Source organism: Anser anser (genome assembly GCF_964211835.1).
Source record: "Anser anser genome assembly, chromosome: 2".
Lineage (NCBI taxonomy): Eukaryota > Metazoa > Chordata > Aves > Anseriformes > Anatidae > Anser > Anser anser.
Window position 1 is genome coordinate 17,205,387 of NC_139721.1, and position 20,472 is coordinate 17,225,858.

At 38.1% G+C, this 20,472-nt stretch overlaps 1 protein-coding gene across 5 annotated transcripts in view; it reads left to right on the plus strand.

Moving 5' to 3' along the window:
* Window positions 1-20,472, plus strand: part of CSMD3 (CUB and Sushi multiple domains 3) — a 1,012,063-nt gene that overhangs the window by 983,665 nt on the left and 7,926 nt on the right. For all 5 annotated transcript variants that reach the window (XM_083827432.1, XM_083827428.1, XM_083827429.1 and 2 more), the window contains 4 exons: window positions 10,121-10,232; window positions 11,623-11,802; window positions 15,991-16,056; window positions 18,356-18,514. In XM_083827432.1, coding sequence (XP_083683558.1) covers window positions 10,121-10,232; window positions 11,623-11,802; window positions 15,991-16,056; window positions 18,356-18,514 — 517 coding nt within the window. The remainder of the gene's footprint in view (window positions 1-10,120; window positions 10,233-11,622; window positions 11,803-15,990; window positions 16,057-18,355; window positions 18,515-20,472) is intronic.

The following is a 20,472-nucleotide window of genomic DNA, read 5'->3' on the forward strand; positions in this document are numbered from 1 at the left end:
AGTCCCTGAAAAGAAATATTACGTTACAATATATTCAATAATATTGTGACTCATTTAAGCCACAAACAGAGCATAATATGAATTAAATTATATTATACCTAACTTCCTTTATGAATGGGATAATAATATAATGACTTTTTCTTCCATCCACAGCAGAAAGTTAAATAACCCTAAAATTCTGAAGTTGAGATGGCTTTGTTTTTCTTTTGTCTGATAGATTTCTTAAGTTCTCTGCAATTTTAAACAATAGATCAAAAGAGATTAGGCAGAATTAAGCAAAATGGTTTGCTGTTGGCAAATGCATTGTGGTGGTTTTACTTGGGTGGGCAGCCGAGCTCCACCTCAGCCACTCTCTCATTCCCCCTCCTCAAATGGAAAGGAGGAGAAAATACGATGTAAAGGTCTCAAGGGATGAGATAAGGACAGGGAGATCACTCAACAATTATCGTGATGGGCAAAACAGATTCAGAGTAGGGAGATAGTAAGATTTATTGTCTGTTACTAACAAGCTAGAGAAGTGAGAAACAAAAGAAATTAACCAAAAACACCTTCCCCCTCATCCCCCCTCTTCCACCCCCTCCCCCCGAGCAGCGCAGGAAATGGGGGAATGGGGCTTGTGGTCAGTCTATAGCACTTCGTATCCACCGCTCCTTCTAGGTCACTCTCTTCCCCTGCTCCAAGGTGGGGTCCCCTCCCACGGGATGCTGTCCTTCCCGAGCTGATCCTGTGTGGGCTTCCCACAGGCAGCAGCTCTTCAAGAACTGCTCCAAATAGGGGTCCGTACCACCTGGTTCATCCGGTGGCCTGTCGACTCAAGTGCAAACTGCCCCAACATGGGTCCTCCATGGGCAGCAGCTCCTGCCAGGTCACCTGCTCCTGCATGGTCTCCTCTCCATGGGCTACAGGTGCAGCCCGGAATCTGCTCTGGTGGGGGTCTTCGACAAGCCACAGCCTCCTTCAGTGCAGGTCCACCTGCTCCACTGTGGTCTCCTCCACAGGCTGCAGCATGGAACCCTGCTCCACCGTGGTATTCCATGGGCTGCAGGGAGACAGCCTGCTTCACCACGGTCCTCACCACAGGCCGCAGGGGAACTGCTCTGCCACTTGAAGTACCTCCTGCCCTCCTTCTTCACTGAACTTGGTATCTGCAAGGCTGTTTCTCACTCCTCTGTCTGTCAGCTGCAGTTCCCCACCAGTGTTGCTGTTGCTGTTGTTTGTTTGGTTGGTTTGTTTTGTTTGTTTGTTTGTTTGTTTTTCCCTCTCTTAAATATGCTCTTACAGAGACACAAACAACATCACGTACTAGCTCAGCTCTGGCCAGCAGTGGGGCCCTTATTTAACATGGGGCAGCTTCTGGATTGTTCTCGCAGAAGCCACCCGTGTGCACCCCCTGCTACCAAAACCTTGCCACGTAAACCCACTACATGCATATCAAAGAGTTGTTACTGTTGAAAAAATACAGTATGGTTTTCTGACTCTAACCCCAAGTAGTTTTTTTTCTCATTTTGGGGTTCTGTACTTTTGTTATGTATGTTTGTAAGAGAAAGGGGGTTGGAGCTCTCAAATTTGGAACTCTCAAATGCTTCACATTTAAACTAATAGTAGCAAAGCCACTGAATTGACTTAATTGTTAAGTTTTAAATTTTTGTCTCTCATTTAAAAAAAAAAAAGGGGGCGGGCCTCTAAGCTTACAGTAGAATTCAAGTCTTCATACATGGAGTCCTGTGTTTTTGTTTGTTTGTTTGTTTTTGTGCTTTTTAACAACTGACAGAACTGCCTTGTTTACATGACTATATCACTGACTGTCACTTGCTTTTCACAATACTAATACCAAGTATTGAATTTCCACAGCAGTGGTTTTTATTTTTGTTGCTCCTCCTGTCTTTGAATATTTGTTTTCGTATGATATTGCTTGAGTTGAAAATTCAGACATATATGATGTAATTCAAGACTTGACAGAAAGGAGTCTCAAAACTTCAGTGATGATGGAATTGTCAGATTATATTCCAAAAGAATTCTGTAACAGCTCACAAGAGCTGTGAGCATAAGCATAGTTGGCATCATCACTGAATCATTTTAATTTAAGCTTTATCAGACACCATACAATTTCTAAAAAGGATGACACTTGTGTTGTGATTTTTGTTATGCAAATGTGTATACATCTACAAACAATAATTACACAGAGCTCTTTTTGTGTGTGTGTGTATATTATCCTAGGTAAAAAGAATGAGTGATTAACTACAACTTAGAATCATGTATATTACATTATCAAACTATGGTAAAAAAAAAAAAAAAAAAACTGCTATGATCTCTTATGCCCAAATGTTAGTTACATAAGCTATCCAGTGTTCTGCAAACTGTATCTCTGTCTACAAAGGTTTTGAACTAGGATGTACTACACATCTTGCTATGGGCCAGAAGGGAACATACCTCTTAAAAAATAAAGTCACGAATTTGTGGTATAACTGAACTCTTAGCAGTCAAATCCAAAAATCATTAGTCCTTATCTAATTACTGCAGAAAAAGAAAGGGGGTGGGGATGGTGAGGGGATTAAACAGTAAATGCTTCTTTACAAAATGTCTCCAGTTATAATTCACTTACACTATAGTAGACACATATACTGGCTTCTAGGCATTTTCCTGGTTCTTTACACTTCTCTGGATCATCAGGTCTTTGACTTCAGCCCTGTGTCGGTTGTTGCTGTTAGTTTCAGTTTCACCAGGAAATGCTTGCGTGAGAGAATTCTAATTTTGACTTTTATTTTCTTTTTTCTTTTTGCTCTTTTTTGTATTCTTGATTCACTTGGGATTACTTGTAATGTTTCTAACATGCTTTTACACACACTCACACATACTGAAATCTACTCTACATGCTCCATTTTATCTATCATAGATAATTCTTTGTTACTCCTGAAACCTGATTTTGTCCAGGACTGAATTTCTTTAAATGATCGTGGATGAGTTGTTCATATCACAGAATAAAAGAATCATTTAGGTTGGAAGAGACCTCCAAAATCACCCAGTCCAACCTATGACCTAACACTAACAAGTCCTCCACTAAACCATATCACTAAGGGCTACATCTAAACGTCTCTTAAAGACCTCCAGGGATGGTGACTCAACCACTTCCCTGGGCAGCCCAATCCAATGCCTAACAACCCTTTCAGTAAAGAAGTTCTTCCTAATATCCAACCTAAACCTCCCCTGGCACAACTTTAGCCCATTCCCCCTTGTCCTGTCACCAGGCATGTGGGAGAATAGACCAACCCACACCTCTCTACAGCCTCCTTTAAGGTACCTACAGAGAGCGATGAGGTCTCCCCTGAGCCTCCTCTTCTCCAGGCTAAACAACCCCAGCTCCCTCAGCCGCTGTTCGTAAGACTTGTTCTCCAGACCCCTCACCAGCTTTGTTGCCCTTCTCTGGACTCTCTCAAGTACCTCCATGTCCTTCTTGTAGTGAGGGGCCCAAAACTGAACACAGTACTCGAGGTGCGGCCTCACTAGAGCCGAGTACAGGGGGACAATCACCTCCCTAGACCTGCTGGCCACACTGCTTCTTATACAAGCCAGGGTGCTGTTGGCCTTCCTGGCCACCTGAGCACACTGCTGGCTCATATTCAGCTGCCTATCAACCAGTATTCCCAGGTCCTTCTCTGCCAGGCAGCTTTCCAACCACTCATCTCCCAGCCTGTAGCTCTGCTTGGGGTTGTTGTGCCCCAAGTGCAGGACCCGGCACTTGGCCTTGTTGAACTTCATACAGTTGGCCTCAGCCCATCGCTCCAGCCTATCCAGATCCTCCTGCAGAGCCTTCTTACCCTCGAGCAGATCAGCACATGCACCTAACTTGGTGTCGTCTGCAAACTTACTGAGGGTGCGCTTGATCCCCTCATCCAGATCATTGATAAACATATTGAAGAGAACTGGCCCTAATACTGAGCCCTGGGGGACACCACTACTGACCGGTCTCCAACTGGATTTAACTCCACTCACGACAACTCTTTGGGCCTGGCTACCCAGCCAATTTTTAACCCAATGAAGTGTATGCCAGTCCAAGCCAAGAGCAGAGAGTTTCTTGAGGAGAATGTTGTGGGAAACGGTGTCAAAAGCCTTACTGAAGTCAAGGTAGATCACATGCACAGCCTTCCCCTCATCCACCAAGCGCGCCACTTGGTTACAGAAGGAGATCAGGTTCGTCAAGCAGGACCTACCTTTCATAAACCCATGCTGACTGGGCCTGATCGCCTGGTTGCCCTGCAAGTGCCATGTGATGCCATGAGGTCCCCAGTGCCAAGCCTGTGTCCCATTACTTATCGCATCCACACCTGCAGTCTTCTTCACAGCAACCTGTGTTCCCATTTCTCATGGCTATCATATCAGTGCCAGGCTTATGTTTCTCTATACTGCCACACATTAGTGGTAAATATCTCATTTTGCACGATAGCTACCTGTTACTACTATGGATATAAAGCTGTGGTTGTACCATACAAAGAGAAAGAAAAGGATACAAATTAGTCACAGACAGTGATTAGAGGAAAAAAATGTTTCAGTTCATCCAAGTTAAAAAAATAACCAAAAAATGTTCCAAGGATATCAAGACAAGTTCTGAGAAAGGAAGCCTGTTAAGCTTCCCAGAGGTCTTGCAAACTCAATAGCCTGGTGCTAGTAATACAGCAATACCGTAGTACTGGGATACCAATGATTTAACAAGTTATGTTTCCATTCATTTAAGTGTGATGCTAAAAGCTACTGAAGAGAAAGGACAGACATTGCCTTAGTAGTTTGACATGGATTGCAGGGGATGGAGAAGCTTGTTAGAGTATCTTCATGTTCTTTGATAAATTAAAGACCAAGAAAATCTGATTCTGGGGTAACACATGACAGCTAGAAATACCTTGTATTCTTATACAGAATATAAGAAAGAAAAAAAGAAAATAATTATATATTATTATATGTTACTATAATATTTTGGTTAAAATATATATCTAAAGTACTATCCTATTTTTAATAAGTGGTGGTTGCAGATTGTGTTTATGCGTTTTCTTTCCTAATTACTATATCTTCTCTGTTAGGATATAGCAAATACATGGTCTTTGGTTCTCAGCAAAGGAGAAGTTAGTGATATTGAATAGTTGAATATCAAAACTATAACTGATACAATGGAAGAAGCAGCTATGGAACAGAGACAATCCAACAGCATGCAAAAAAATATTTTTCATTTTTGTTCTCCCCCACCACCCCTTCCCCAGGATTGAGTACAAACACTTTTACACATAGAATCGTTCCTCCCTAAAAACAGAGATTACAGATTTAGATACTTAGGCTGTTTCTTCAGCTCTTCCCACCAATACTTCTATACAATGTTTATAATGAATTGAACAATACAGAAGATCTCAACACAGAATTTTTGAGTCCATGGAACACAGTATTGTAGTGCCACCTGGTGCCTCTGCCATGACAGTAATGACAGTCTGCAAAGCAGACTTCCCAAAAGGGAGTTCTACACTAGAAAACAATTACTTGTAATTCTCTTCCTCTTCTTCTTCCTCCTCCTCTTCTTCTTCTTTTTTCTTTTTTTTTTTTCCTTTTCTTTTTCTCTTCTATCAGGGAGACTTATTCATTAATTTATTCATTAACCTGCTATTGAATATCATGATAGCAATTCTAATGTCTTCATCATAAGGTCAACTGTTGTATCTTTGGTGCTACTTTGTGGACCTACATAAAATGGTTATATAGTACAATATAAACTGACATCTAGTTTAATGGATGGTTTGTTGCTTTGTTTTGTTGACTTACTTGTTTGTTTAAAACAGAAAGAGGAAATGAGGAAAAGGGCTTCATTAGTAGTTACTCTTTTGGATAGAAAAGGTGCTATTGCAACAGCTGATTGCGAGACCAAGTTTTTAGTTATTATTATTATTATCATTTTTAGAAAATGAAGAATGCTAGCGACTCAGTCTTTCCTAGGCTCTGGTTGGCAGCTAGAGCCATAGAATCACAGAATCATAGAATATCTTGAGTTGGATGGGACCCACAAGGATCAATGAGTCCAACCCCTGTATACTGCAAATTAAAACATATATCTGAGAGCATTGTCTAAATGCTTCTTGAACTCTGGCAGTCTTGGGGCTATGACCCCTTCCCTGGGTAACCTGTTCCAGTGCCTGACCACCCTCTTGATGAAAAAACATTTCCTAATACCCAATCTGAACCTCCCCTGATACAGCTTAATGATGTTACCTCATTTCCTATCACTGGTCACCAGAGAGAAAAATCAGCACCTCCTCCTCCACAGCTCCTCATGAGGAAGCTGTAGATCAGGCTGAGGTCACCCCTCAGTCTCCTCTTCTCTAAGTTGAACAAACCAAGTGATCTGAGCCACTCCATATGTCTTGCACTCTAGATCTTTCACCACATTTGTTGCCCTCCTTTGGATGCTCTCTGATAGATTTTTGATCTTTCTTACATTGTAGCATCCAAAACTGCACAAAACTGCACCTTGAGGTGAGGCCACACCAGCACAGAGTGGAGCAGGACAATCATAGAATAATAGAATCATAGACTGGTTTGGGTTAGAAGAGACCTTAAAGATCATCTAGTTCCAACCACCCAGCCATGGGCAGGGACACCTTGCAGCAGACCAGGTTGCTCAAAAATCCCAGCCAACCTAGCCTTACACACTGCCAGGGATGGGGCATCCACAACTTCTCTGGAGAACCTATTTCACTGCCTCACCTCCCTCTGAGTAAAGAATTTCTTCCTACTATCTAATCTAAATCTACCCTCTGTTAGTTTAAAACCATTACTCTTTGTCCTATCACTACAGTCCCTAACAAAGAGTCCCTCCCCAGTTTTCCTGTAGTCCCCCTTTAGGTACTGGAAGGCTGCAATGAGGTCTCCTCAGAGCCTTCTCCAGGCTGAACAATGCCAACTCTATCAGCCTATCTTCATAGGAGGGGTGTTCCAGCCCTCTGATCATTCTTGTGGCTCTTCTGTGAGACTCACTATTAGACTCACTCGAAAAGGTCCATGTCCTTTTTAGATTGGGTGCCCCAGAGCTGAATGCAATACTCCATGTGGGGGTATTGTGAGAGCAGAGTAGAGGGGGAGAATCACCTCCCTCGACCTGCTGGCCTCAACTTCTTTTGATGCAGCCCTGGGTATGGTTTGCTTCCTGGGCTGCAAGTGCACATTGCCAGCTCGTGTTGAGCTTCTCATTAACCAAGTTCAGATTTTCATCAACCATCATCATCTCATCAGTTGCTTCCCTTGACTGTCTAGCAATGCTGTGTCTGATGCACCCCAGGATGATTACATCATCTGGCTTTCTTTGGTTAACAACATGGATAACTTTGTCATAAAAGGAAAATAAGATAGTTAAACAGGGTTGACAGTTGAACAGCCGTTTCCTTATCTCACTGATGTATTTCTAATACTGGGCTAACAAACTGGTCAAGTGAAGCTATATATTAGACAGAGATGCAGTGAAGATGAGTTGTATACTCATCTTTTTTTTTTGTGGAAAAATTTGTGTGCATTTCTTGGTTCTCTTCAGGTGGAATGGTTTATCTTCAGTGTATCTGTCCAGCCAAGGAGTCAGTTCATAAAGAACTAATCCAAAGTCATGAATATGACAGCTAAAGAAGAGAGAGAAGTCACAGAAAATTGGAAGAATACAACTTCTCCATTTTTCACTATTGCACTGTGTCCTGTAGGTCTAAAGACTTTATGGACATAATTTTCCAGCCCTTTCAACTCAAAAAGTATCAACTTTTTGGTTCAATTCTAGATGAGTAGAATTGTAATATGCTGAATTTTACTGAGTACACTCAGTACAGTTTTTAATCTATTGAGTTCTTATTTCTCTGAAGAGATTTTATACAATGAAAAAAAATATATTTTACATAATACCCTACTTAAAAAGTGCTAAATGATTGACTCCAAAAGTAGCTGAAAGTTTCAGGATTGATGTTATCTGATTGGTTTAATATTGCCCATATTTAAATGATGTTGAGCTAATCTATGAAAGATAATCCTAAGAACTGTTGAACACTAAAAAGATTATTATTTTTTTTAAGAGCATATAGCACATAAAATGTTAATTGGAATAAATTATGTAGTTTGACTAAGGAGTTAAACCCATAGAGCAACTATTCCTGGAGTTGCTATTGACTACCAGAGCTTGAATCTCTAATTTACACTTTAGAATTATGTATCTGGAAACGAGAAGTCAGATATCTTTTTCTCATTGGCTTCCATGATGTATAGCTTCTCCATTTCACAAAACAGTCAAGGTTTTTTTTTTTTTTTGTTTTGTTTTGTTTTGTTTTTTTCTCAAATGCTTTTTTATTCAGGAAGATCACAAAGTCATTTTTGAAAGAATAAAGTGGAAAGAAAATTAAATTACTATTCATATTAAGCAACTACATTTAACAGTTGCACTAGAATTGCTGTTATTTTGGTGGGAGGGGGAGGCAACTGTGGGGAGGAGGAGTAGGAGAGTCCTGATTTAAAAAACAGTGTCAAAGTATTGTCTTCCTTGATAGGTAAAGATTAAATAGGGTAGGTGTTCATTGTATAGTTGCAAATGCAGATTGCTTTGTTAGATGACTAAACTGAACAAATCTTTTATAAGACTAGTACTTCTTGTAAAGTAATATGTTGATGGTGGTTGTTTTAACTAAGGTCTTTATCACAAACAAATAAACAAGTAAATAAATAAGTTAAAGAGTACTTCTGTTTCTGTTTGGTGCAACTTAAACTGTTAGTGTTTTCTCACTATGTGCTTAATCATGAAAGTGATTTAGTATATTTTCTTCAAAATCTTTTAAAAGTAATTACATAGTCCAGTGAGCACTGTAAATAAATAAATAGAGACAAATTTTAAATCATACACTGTGTTGATTAGCTGCTATCTGTATTTCATGCATTTTTATTAAATTTCATTCTGATGAGAAGCTTGAGCTGGAAAGAGATAGTACTATGAAGTTTCAAATGACTATGTGCAGTAGTGAAATGCTGTTTCCCAGGATTAAGCTGTTGTGAAAGCATCTATATTTTACCCTTGGCATCAAATTGAATCAAACATTTTACATTTAAACAATATTTTAAATAAATAAATAAATAACCACATACAATTCAAACTTTTCAACTTCTTGTTTGAACATAAGTGGATAAATATAGTAATATCGGTGACTACAGAATAGTACATATGATCTACACACCTTAATATTTGAGTCCTCCACTCACAGCATGTAACAGACTACTCCCCAAATGATGTCCTTAAAATCTAATTTCCCTGCATTTGATCAAAATTGGAAATTGTTTGCATTTTGATTTATATTGTAATGACTGAACATGTTGAACAAGTTATTCCAGGTTATGTTTATGCCCAAACCATTACTGACTAAAAAATTATATTTTATATTTTATAAAACACAAACCTATAATAAGAATAATAATTAAAAACTAATATCAGATGTATTACTATTATAAATCATATTGTATTTACATTCTGGTTTCTATTATGTGTGTGTAAAGAAAGATTCTTTTTTTTATCTCTTGTGATGAAAAAGGAAAATTAAAATATTTTAGGAACCTTATAGTTTCTGAAGCATGAGATAGCATTGTTGACAAGCCCTTGTATGTTCTAATGAAAGGTTTCTCATTATAACTTGTGAATTCATACAGCATTCCACAAAGGTGGCTCTAGTTCACCAAATGTCCAGTAGAATCTATTGCCCGTTACAGCTCTGTGACTGTCCTGGTTTGCTGCCAGATTTCCTAGCTCGGTCATTTTTTAATTTTTTTTTTTTTAGCTGGCAGAGGAAGTCCAGACCTGGAAAGTCATCTCATGCCAGAGAGATCACAGGACACACGGATTTGATTCTTATCCACAGAGGATTTTGGTTTGTGGAGAGAGTAATTTTAATGAGAATGAAGCAATTCTTTTATCTCATATCAGTATCCTATGTGGATTGAATTTACTTTTTACAGAAAGGGTACCACAATTTATCGAGCCTGTATTATGTGAGGGAGTTTGCTGTCAGATATGGAAAAAAAAAAAAAAACAAGGTTATTTCCTCATAGCAATATAACTGTGCTTTCTACTTTTCAACAGGTGGGAAATGTTGTTCAATTTCAGTGCAAGAAAGGACATCTTCTCCATGGATCAACAACACGAACTTGCCTTCCTGATCTTACATGGAGTGGAATTCAGCCAGAATGTATACGTAAGTATTTGATAGGTGGACTACATTTTTATGCTAATCCTAAAATTATTTGTTAATTTCTTTCTCTCTTGGCTACTTAGTTACAGTAACATTTCTATAAAGGTACCATATTTTTAAATATAGCTATTTTAAACTAAATTTATTATAAAGTTGCATTATTAGTTTACAGCAGCTAGAAATGAAAAAAGAAATTTTGTAAAACAATTTTTCTATAATAGCCTGTAGATTTGTAAAAAAGAAAAATAATGAGAGTATCAGTGTATTGAGTCATATTAAATCTGATCCTTTTTGAAGCACAGACAGCCCATTGACCAGAGAAATAGTGAAAATAATAAGTTTCTATCTAAGAGAGTGCAACCCTTCCAATGAAGAGTGTGCAGAGTCAGGAAGAGGTGGCGAGAACAGGCCATGCAGGAAAGCCATAGACAATCCTACCTTGTACTGGACTAGAAATTTACAATCAGGTCTAGCAAAGAGTTTGCACTGTTTCCCAATTAGGTACTCAGGGTATTTTAAGAAGGAAAAAAAAAGAAAGTTTTTTTTAATTGGAATTTGTTAAATCTGAAATGGAGAGAATCTTCTTACTTGCATACAGCAGGCAACATTTCATTTCTTACATCTTTTACACTTCATAGGTAATCTTTCTTGTTCTTCAGCAAGTCAGCTGTATTTTTTCTGGAAACAGTCTCACCTTATAAGGTCTGACCTTACAGAAAAACTTCAAAAAGCAGTGCATGGTGAGCATATCCACAGAAGAAAACAGTATTGGTGCAAACAAACAGTATTAAGCAAACACCTAATCAGTAGCTCGGTGTATTGAAAGCCAAGGTCTGCTCATACTCTGGAACTATGCTGTTTTTGAGATAACACAAGGCTCTCAGACTCCGGTGGTTGTTAAAGATGTAAAACACTTTTCATGAGATTAGGGTTGGTAATTAATTTTTGTGTATGATAGTTAAAACTTGCCTCGCTTACCATTCCACTTTGACCTTTCATAGTATTTTCTGAAGTGACCCGTTTATTTACTATTATTCTATGTCACAAGTCACATAAGTCACAAATCAGGATTGCTTTTTACTATGATAAAATGTGTTTTGTTTGTGTTCATGTATGCAGATGAACAATTTTAGATGTGCAAGGGTGCATTTAAACTGGTTCTTTGTCTTTTGAAGATGGAAAAAACACTTTCAAGAATGTATTTATAGTCTCAGGACAATAAATCATAGACTATACAATAACTTCTAAAACTATTTTTTTAAAACATATTAATATGTTATTTTTATTGAAGCTTTTTTCTTCATTAGTTACCTTTCAGAATGGATATTGATATTTTTTTTCCAGAAATATTTTGACCATTTTGACTGAAGGATATTTTATCTTTTCTTTGTAGCTCACAGCTGTAAACAACCAGAAACACCATCTCATGCAAATGTTGCAGGAATGGATCTTCCCTCACTTGGCTATACATTGATTTACAGTTGTCAGCCAGGCTTCTTCCTGGCAGGAGGATCAGAGCATAGAGCCTGTAGGTCTGATGGTACATGGACTGGCAAAGTTCCAGTTTGTGAAGGTAAGCTCTTCTGTTTCCCACTGCATCGCTCATCTCTCACATTTCAACAGTTTTCTTTACTTGCAGTCTAATAAAATGAGGCAGAATGGTAAGGAGAACTAGGAGGGTGAACATCTAATCCTTTGTCAGTTGTGGTTAATGGGACAAATGCTTTCATGTACTTGTGTTTCATTTGCATGCACAGAGGTGTCAATTCCAGATATAATTCTGGGGACCAGGTTGACACCTGCTTTTAAAGTTCTGACTGAGTCAGGTGTGGTCTACATTCTGATAAGCTCAGTGGAGTAAGGACCTCAATGTTTTTGCACATACCTATTAAGCCTAGACAAGGGTGAGTTTATTTAAAGAGACTGTGTCAGCTGCAAGACAGCTATGACAATTGCAATATTAGAGAAGGATGCATACTAACTCCAAGCAGGTGTCTAAATTACTGCATGGGATTAATCCATAGGGTTTATAATTATTTTGTATTCATATGTGAGCAATATACTACTCACAAACAAAACTAATTTATTTACTTTGCTTTTCCAACATTCACTTTTTTTAGGTTTTAGATTTATTTATTTTTTCTGTGTACTTTGTCTTGTGGTGGCATGGCATGAAAAACCTCATGGCAAAATCATGATGAGAATGGTATTTTTCATGTGAGATAAGAAACATCCTCAAGTATAGCAACTGTTTGGAATTCCATTTCCTGAATAATTAAACTACCTTTCAGATTACTGATACATAATGTTCCAGATGTAGTTATCACCAGGGCTTTTATGGAGCCATTCAGAGGCTATATGACCAAATGCTGCCACTTGGAAGGGGAATTTACTTCACAGGAAGTTAATATTTTGTATTACTAAAAAAAACACAAACAGGTGTCCTGGCATTAAATGCCAGGCAAGTGCTGGGGGAAAACAGAGCAGAGTGTTGGGAAAGGGTGTTAGAAAGTAATCTGCCAAGAAGCTCATGACTTGATTAGTACTCTGGAAGTGTTATAGCAGGCCAAATGTACTTCGTGGGTTGTATTTCAATCCAAGAATTTTCTGTTGATTATGTTGAAACAAGTCATATTAACTGTCTACCTGATAGTGAGAAACCTTTATGAGAATTAAAAACAAAACAAAACAAAACAAAAGAAACAAACAAAAAACAGGTAACTATGAGTGTATCTACCTTGTCATGTAATGTAGTTTCCCAATGTCCTGAGGAAACGTTATTGAAATGAATAATTTTTAGGCTCAGTGGTCTTGCTTCTTGTCCATGTTGAAAGGTAAGAATGAGCAACAAATTGTAATGAATTAACTAATGAGATAAAGGAAAATGTCTCTTAAATATTTTCAATCTCACCTATTACACAGATGGGTAAATCATCCCTCCTACAGAAAAGAGGACTACATTAGGTTGTTCACCTGTGATGGTAAACATCTCAAAAATAAATTGGAAAGGGATGAAAAGGAATGAAGGACTCGGAGCTGAGATCTATAAAAGGATCTGTAGTGGAAACGAAGCAGGATTTTGAATCTTAAATACAAAACTGATCTTTTGAAAGATTTGTTTAGCAAATGCTTGTATCTAGAAACTTGAACACCATAGATAACATGCTTTAGTTTTCATCTTGTATTTAAAATTTCAGTTCTGAACTTGACTAGAAATGTATCCACTTTGACAAGGCCGATTAACTTGAAGCTGATTGTACTAAAGCTCTTTGGAAACTATGATGCAGATATTTCTAACATGAGTGATGCAGACAAAAAGCATATGCTGTTGAAACACACCCTCCAAATCAAACATGTTCAATGAAGTTCAGCAAGCTTCTTTCAAAAGAGAGAGGAAATAGAGACCAATCAGTAGTAACAGCAATCAGCAAGCCATGAGAAATTTAGGTTGAATTCTGCCCTCCTGTCCTCCCTGTTTGCCAATTTTAATCTATATACCAAGAACAAGCCTTTTGTAATAAGCTAAAAGTTATTCTCAGTGCTCTCAAGAAAAATATTCTCAGTTCTTCCTGATGAAACTTCCTGCTATGCAGAACATTCCACTCAGGGAAAGAAAAGTTGCTTTTCTTGTCTAGTTTTTTAGAGTATTGACCAGAGAGAGAGAATAACTGGTTTCCAAGCCAAGATCCAAAATGCAAAATGTTTAAATAACCACTGGAACAAGGAATGGAACCTAGCGCTGAGAGTATCTTACAATGGAAGACAGAAATGTGTGACTTTATACCCCAGTGAATACAAATTACTGTCTGGAAAATAAAATAGTTTCATTTGAAGGAAATGTCACTTCCCTATTGCATTTACTGCATCATGACATGTGCCTTTGGCATGGTCTCCCACAGTATTCTCCTGGAGAAGCTGGCAGCCCATGGCTTGGACAGGTACACTCTTTGCTGGGTTAGAAACTGGCGGAATGGCTGGGCCCAAAGGGTAGTGGTGAATGGAGTGAAATCCAGCTGGTGACCGGTCACCAGTGGTGTTCACCAGGGACCGGTGTTGGGGCCCATCCTCTCTAATATCTTTATTGATGATTTGGAAGAGGGAATTGAGTGCACCCTCAGTAAGTTTGCAGATGACACCAAGTTGGGGGGAAGTGTCAATCTGCCAGAGGGTAGGAAGGCCCTGCAGAGAGACCTGGACAGGTTGGATCAATGGGCAGAGGGCAATGGGATGAGGTTAAACATAGCTAAGTGCCAGGTCCTGCACTCTGGCCCCAACAAAGTCATGCAATGCTAAAGGCTTGGGACAGAGTGGCTTGAAAGCTGTGCAGAGGAAAAAGATCTGGGTGTGCTGGTTGATGCTCACCTGAACATGAGCCAGCAGTGTGCCCGGGTGGCCAAGAAGGCCAACGGCATCCTGGTTTATACCAGGAATAGTGTAGCCAGCAGGACCAGAGAGGTAATTGTCCTGCACTCTGCTCTGGTGAGGCTGCACCTCAAGTGCTGTGCTCAGTTTTGGGCCCCTCACTACAAGACACTGAGGCCCTGGAACATGTCCAGAGAAGGGCTATGAATCTGGTGAAGGGTCTGGAACCCAAGTCCTATGAGGTGCAGCTGAGGGAACTGGGGCTGTTTAGTCTGGAGAAGAAGAGGCTCAGGGGAGACCTCAGTGCTCTCTACAACTACCTGAAAGAAAGTTGTGGGGAGCTGGGGTTGGCCTCTTTTCACAGATAACGAGCAATTGAACTAGAGGGAATGGCCTTAAGTTGCGCCAGGGGAGGTTTAGGTTGGAAATTAGGAGATGTTTCTTCTCAGAAAGAGTAGTCAGACATTGGAATGGTTTGCCCAGGGAGGTGGTGGAGTCACTGTCCCTGTGGGTAAATACCCACAGGGAAAGGTTGGACGTGGTGCTTAGGGACATGATGTAGTGAGTGATATTGGTGGTAGGGGGATGGTTGAACCAGATGATCTTGAAGGTCTTTTCCAACCTTAATATTCTACTATTCTATGATCATCTTCAGACTTTCTGCTTTAGGCAGGAAAAAATGAAATTCAGGTCTCCGACTTCTAGCGCTCAAATCACCTGAGCAGTTGTGGACAGCCTCATTTGTTTCTTTCTTTCTGCTGTTATTCGTTAAAGAAACAGTGATCTTCTCAATTTTTAAGAGATTGAGCATGCATCTTTGGGTTTTCATTCCTCAACACAAGTTGTTTCTCTCAATACTGCTGAAGATAATTAAGTCCTGAAGAGGAACGTGATTTAAAATGCATTTGTCTCTTCACTGTTTGGTGTTACATTGCTTGTACAGTCGAAGTACTGTCCACAGTGCTATTTTATATGAATCCCTATATATATACATATTATAAATATAAATACTAAATATACATATGTAAAACGTAAAACTTGCCTTAGATCAAATATTAGAAGACATCTCACATATTAGATGCCTAGTCCAAGACTGTGAATTCTGAAATGTGGATTCTGAAGTGAATGCCTGCAGTGTTGGGTATTAACAAATGACTTGGTAGCATCTGGGTAACTTTGAAAATTTGGCAAAAATGTGGCAACAAAAGAAATCAATGTGTACGTGCTCCTGTGATACTAAGGCTCAATATTGACTGAAATATCATTTGTGCTTGGAGTTTGAAACATCATCTTCAATCCTGTGGAACAAGTGAATTCCATTATGGAAATTATTTTTCCTAGTTTTTGAGTAACCAATTTGCTCATGCTTTGTCTTTTTGTCATTCATTCTTTCTAACAGCTGGTTCCAAAATATTGGTGAAGGATCCCAGACCAGCTTTGGGAACACCAAGTCCCAAATTAAGTGGTAAATCCTTTCACATGTTTATAGTTTTAAACAATATTTCTGTAGAAAAGACAAACAGAATCAATTTGTGAGACTGCACTGAGTGACTCAGAATGAATAACGTTTTTTAAGAGAGAATAAAGTATTTTTAAGAGAGAAATTTCCTTAACTAAAATTATCCTTTGAATTTATCCCTATTATATGCCTACTGATATGAATAAAGATTTAAAAAGTAGTTTTTTAGGTTAGTTTTTTGTAATTTCTTTTTTATTGTGTTTTACTTAGCTTCATAACTGTGTTAACGATATATTGCTTGGTATGCATGTTACTAGTTTTTTCATTTGGAAAATTTTTGTACAATCCCAAGTAAATTGCAAATAGAGTACATAAAGATCCATTTTCCTGAAACTGGGAAAATAAGTTGCAGGCGTAACAGGTAGCAGTATCAGATTGTTTTCACCATGCAGTTTCCTTGCTTGTAGCTTACAGGCCCAGTATGCAGGTGTTATGTTTTTATGGGTTTACTTTTCAAAAAAATGCCTGTATATATACACAGATAAAACTCCAGGAAAGCTATATAGGGAAGACACCTTATGTCTGTGGCCCATAAAATAAACAGTGAAGGAAAACTATCAGGTATTCCGGTGTGCCTCACTCTTGAATTTTGGGACATCCTGAGAGAGAAAGGAGCAAGTATTCCTGTGTGCTTATTTGACGTGAGATGCCAATGTACACGCTAACACAGAACTTTAAATTAAAGAAGAGTAACTCCAAATGATATGAATATGCTGATTATTGATGATTTGTTATAAGGCTAATTTTGATATATTGTCTATATTGTCTTTGGAAAGTGTAGTAAAGACATTCTAAGGAACCTTCAATTTCGTTGTTTAAATGGTATCTCATATCTCATGTCAAGACTTTGAAGATTTGCATTTATCTGTATTGATGTATAGGTAATATATTACTTTTGAACAATACTGTTACTTAAATGAATCATTTTACAGTCGGCTAATGACAAATTTTAAATGTAAATGCATAAAGCCATCATATTTATTCTCCCTGCAGCCTGTGATCTTTTTTTCATTTTTAAATTAGAGGAATTTTATTTTTCTCCTGGTGAAGCTCATAAAGTTTTAAAGCATTTGGAGACAAGACAAAAATTCTTATACATATTCTTAATTAAATAAAATATGACTACATAATAAAGAAGTTGGTTATAATCTTATAGTGTCATACAAATATGTTTAGAAAGATTGTAATATTTAAATATATGTTAATTTCTGCAAAATTTAATCCTAGCTGTATGTCCCTCCCTGTCTGTGCTAGCATATTCTGCAGAGAAAGAAATCTGGTCTTTTGGTTACAGCCATTAAATTAGATTTTTTGAAGTTAGTTTTATTTTAAAAGATGTTCATATTTAAGGAAAGGAGCAAATGAAGGTACAGCTGTGGTTGTGTTCTTCAGTACAAATACTTTTTCTTCATAAATGTTAATGCCAGGTTTGTATGTTTTATATGTGAAGATAAGGCTTAACAGACTGAAGGTGCTGGTGAATGAGAAGCTTGACATGAGCTGGCATTGTGTGCTTGTAGCCCAGAAAGCCAACTGTATTCCGGGCTGCATCAAAAGAAGCAGGGCCACTAGGTCAAGGGAGGTGATTCTCCCCCTCAGTGCTTGTGAGAGCCCACCTGGAGTCCTGCGTTCAGCTCTGGGGTGCCCAGGAAAAGAAAAACATGGACCTGTTAATGCAGGTCCAGAGGAGCGCCACAAATGATCAAAGGCCTGGAGCACCTCTGCTATGAGAACAGGCTGAGTTGGAGTTATTTAGCCTAGAGAAGAGAAGGTTCCAGAGACACCTTATAGAGTCCTTCCAACATTAAAAGGGAGATTTTAAGAAAGGTAGGGAGGGACTCTCCATTAGAGAGTAGTGACATGATAAGGGTTAACAGTTTTAAACTTTGAAAGGGTAGGTTTAGATTAGGTATAAGGAAGAAATTCTTCACTATGAGGGTGGTGAGGCACTGGTTGGCTGGAGAGCCTGTAGATGCCCTGTCCCTAAAGTGTTTAAGGCCAGTCTGGATGGAGCTTTGAGCAACCTGTTCTACTGGAAGGTGTCCCAGCCTGTGGCGGGGAGGTTGGAACTAGATGGTCTTTAAGGTCCCTTCCAACCCAAACTATTTTATGATTCTATGATTCTACAAGGAGAGAGGGTAAAGTAGAGAAAATGCTAATATTTATTGTATATTTTGTTGGATGATCGACTTCATAAGTGCGAAATATTGAAATATGTATTGAAATATGTTTGATGTCTGTATAGTTCCTGATGATGTATTTGCCCAAAATTATATATGGAAAGGCTCTTACAACTACAAAAGCAAGAAACAGCCCATGACTTTGACAGTCACCAGTTTCAATGCAACTTCAGGAAGAGTAAATGCAACACTTACAAACAGCAATATGGAATTGCTGCTTTCAGGTATGGGATGAGAAATATTAATTTCAGTTAATGTTTTCTGTCTTATATGCATTGGTTCCCTCTAACTTTATTCATAACACTTAAGTTTTTAACATCTACTGGAAACTGTCATGTGTTATCAGAGAAATTTTAATTCTGTTTCAGTTCTCTTTCAGAAGAAGGGATTATTCTACCTTTTCCTTCTCTTTTCCCAGCTTTGTATTACATTTGTAGTTAATAGGGAATGAGGAGTAGAAGAATTCTAATCCACTAATTCATCCTAAATCACATTATTCTTCCTTAATTGTTATAAGTAAACTTAAATTGCTATTCATTAAATGTTATTAATTCTTAAATGGCTTAAAAGAATTTTTCATACAACAGCCTATTATTGACTTATAAGCAACATGTTGACTTGGCAAGGCAGAGATAATTAAAGAACATGGAGAACAAAGAGAGATGATAGTTTTTGTTAGACTGGCTGATATGGTTGAAAAAAAGTTGCTACCCATCTTGCAGTGGTTTTAGAAGAAGCCCTTGACCGCAGTATTTGTTTATGGTATGGTATGGCACTTGTGCTGTGGTTAGGTTGGCATAACAATATGTGCAGCTCTCTGCATTGTGAACCATCATCAGAAACCACAGATATGGCTTGACAAGCAAGAAAACATGAAGACTGTAAAAATGTTTGGGTTTATAGGTTTGGATTTGTTTTGTTTTTCTAATTCTGTCAGTTCCTTGATTGAGCCACACAGACAACGAACCTGTCACATCACAGGAGTAGCAGGCTACAGAACAGGGATGTGAATAAGCATAACAGAATATTGATATTAAAAATATATTTTAAAAAGTGTCATAAAATAATTTCTGATTAACCATGATTCTGATTAACCATCTTTACTGTCTTTATGAATTTAATCTTTCATATGATGTCTGTTTAGTTTCTACAATGTAATTTCCATAAGGGCATTAGTTGCAGCAAATATAGTGTTTCACATTATTAGGATTTGTAAACCTTAAAGCTCTGTGTGTGTGGTTTTTTTGTTGTTGTTTTTTTTTGGGGGGGTTGGTTGGTTGGTTGGTTGGTTGTTTTTTTTTTTTTTTTTACCCAAGCGACCTCCTCTGAATCAAAAGGTTTTCTCAGATGAACACATGTAATTATTGCAAATGCCCATTTGTACTCTACATACAAGCAATGCACAGTTCATTGGGTAATTAATTTATCCCTATTTTATATGTAGAAAACTGAGAGTGTATATATTGAAAGAGTGTCTTAGGGTCAGGGAAGCAGGGATGGAACACAAAGACATTGAGATGCCAAGAAGTTGTTTTATATTTGACTTGAGGTTTTCCAAAAAGAAAAGTAATTCTCTCCTCCTGCAGCTCTCACTGTTTTTTTTTTGTTTGTTTGTTTTTTATTCTAGCATTTGTTGCCTTATTTTTTTTTAATTTTATTTTTCATTTTGACACCCGTGCTTACTGTGATTATAGTATACATGTCTGTTACAGGTTGAAAACGGGCATGTTCATTTGATCAGGTTAGTGTGAGTGAAAATAGCAATGCTATTATAGGGATTAAGAGAAGGGAAAGGTACAGCTTTTACCTATTGATTTAGCTCAGATAAAACACTCTGTTGTACACTGGAAAACAACTTGCCAGCACTGAAGAAGCACATCAGCCTTTCACTGAGAAATGCTTGTGATTCCATCATTGTTAGTGAGCAGAGGACAGAGGTGCCTTTGTCTATGGGGAAAAAAAAATAAATAAAAAATAAATCTCTATATTTTTGCTTGAGTGTACAGAACTAATGTTTGTGACAATGTACACTCACGAAAGACCTCAGCCTCATGCAAACATTTCCTAATGTATGTTTATGCAATACATGCACGGCAGATGGGATTGATTTTTTTTTTCCCCCCAAGTTCAAAGCAATATCTAGATGCACACTGTCCAAGCTCTGAAGTGACCAAACACTATG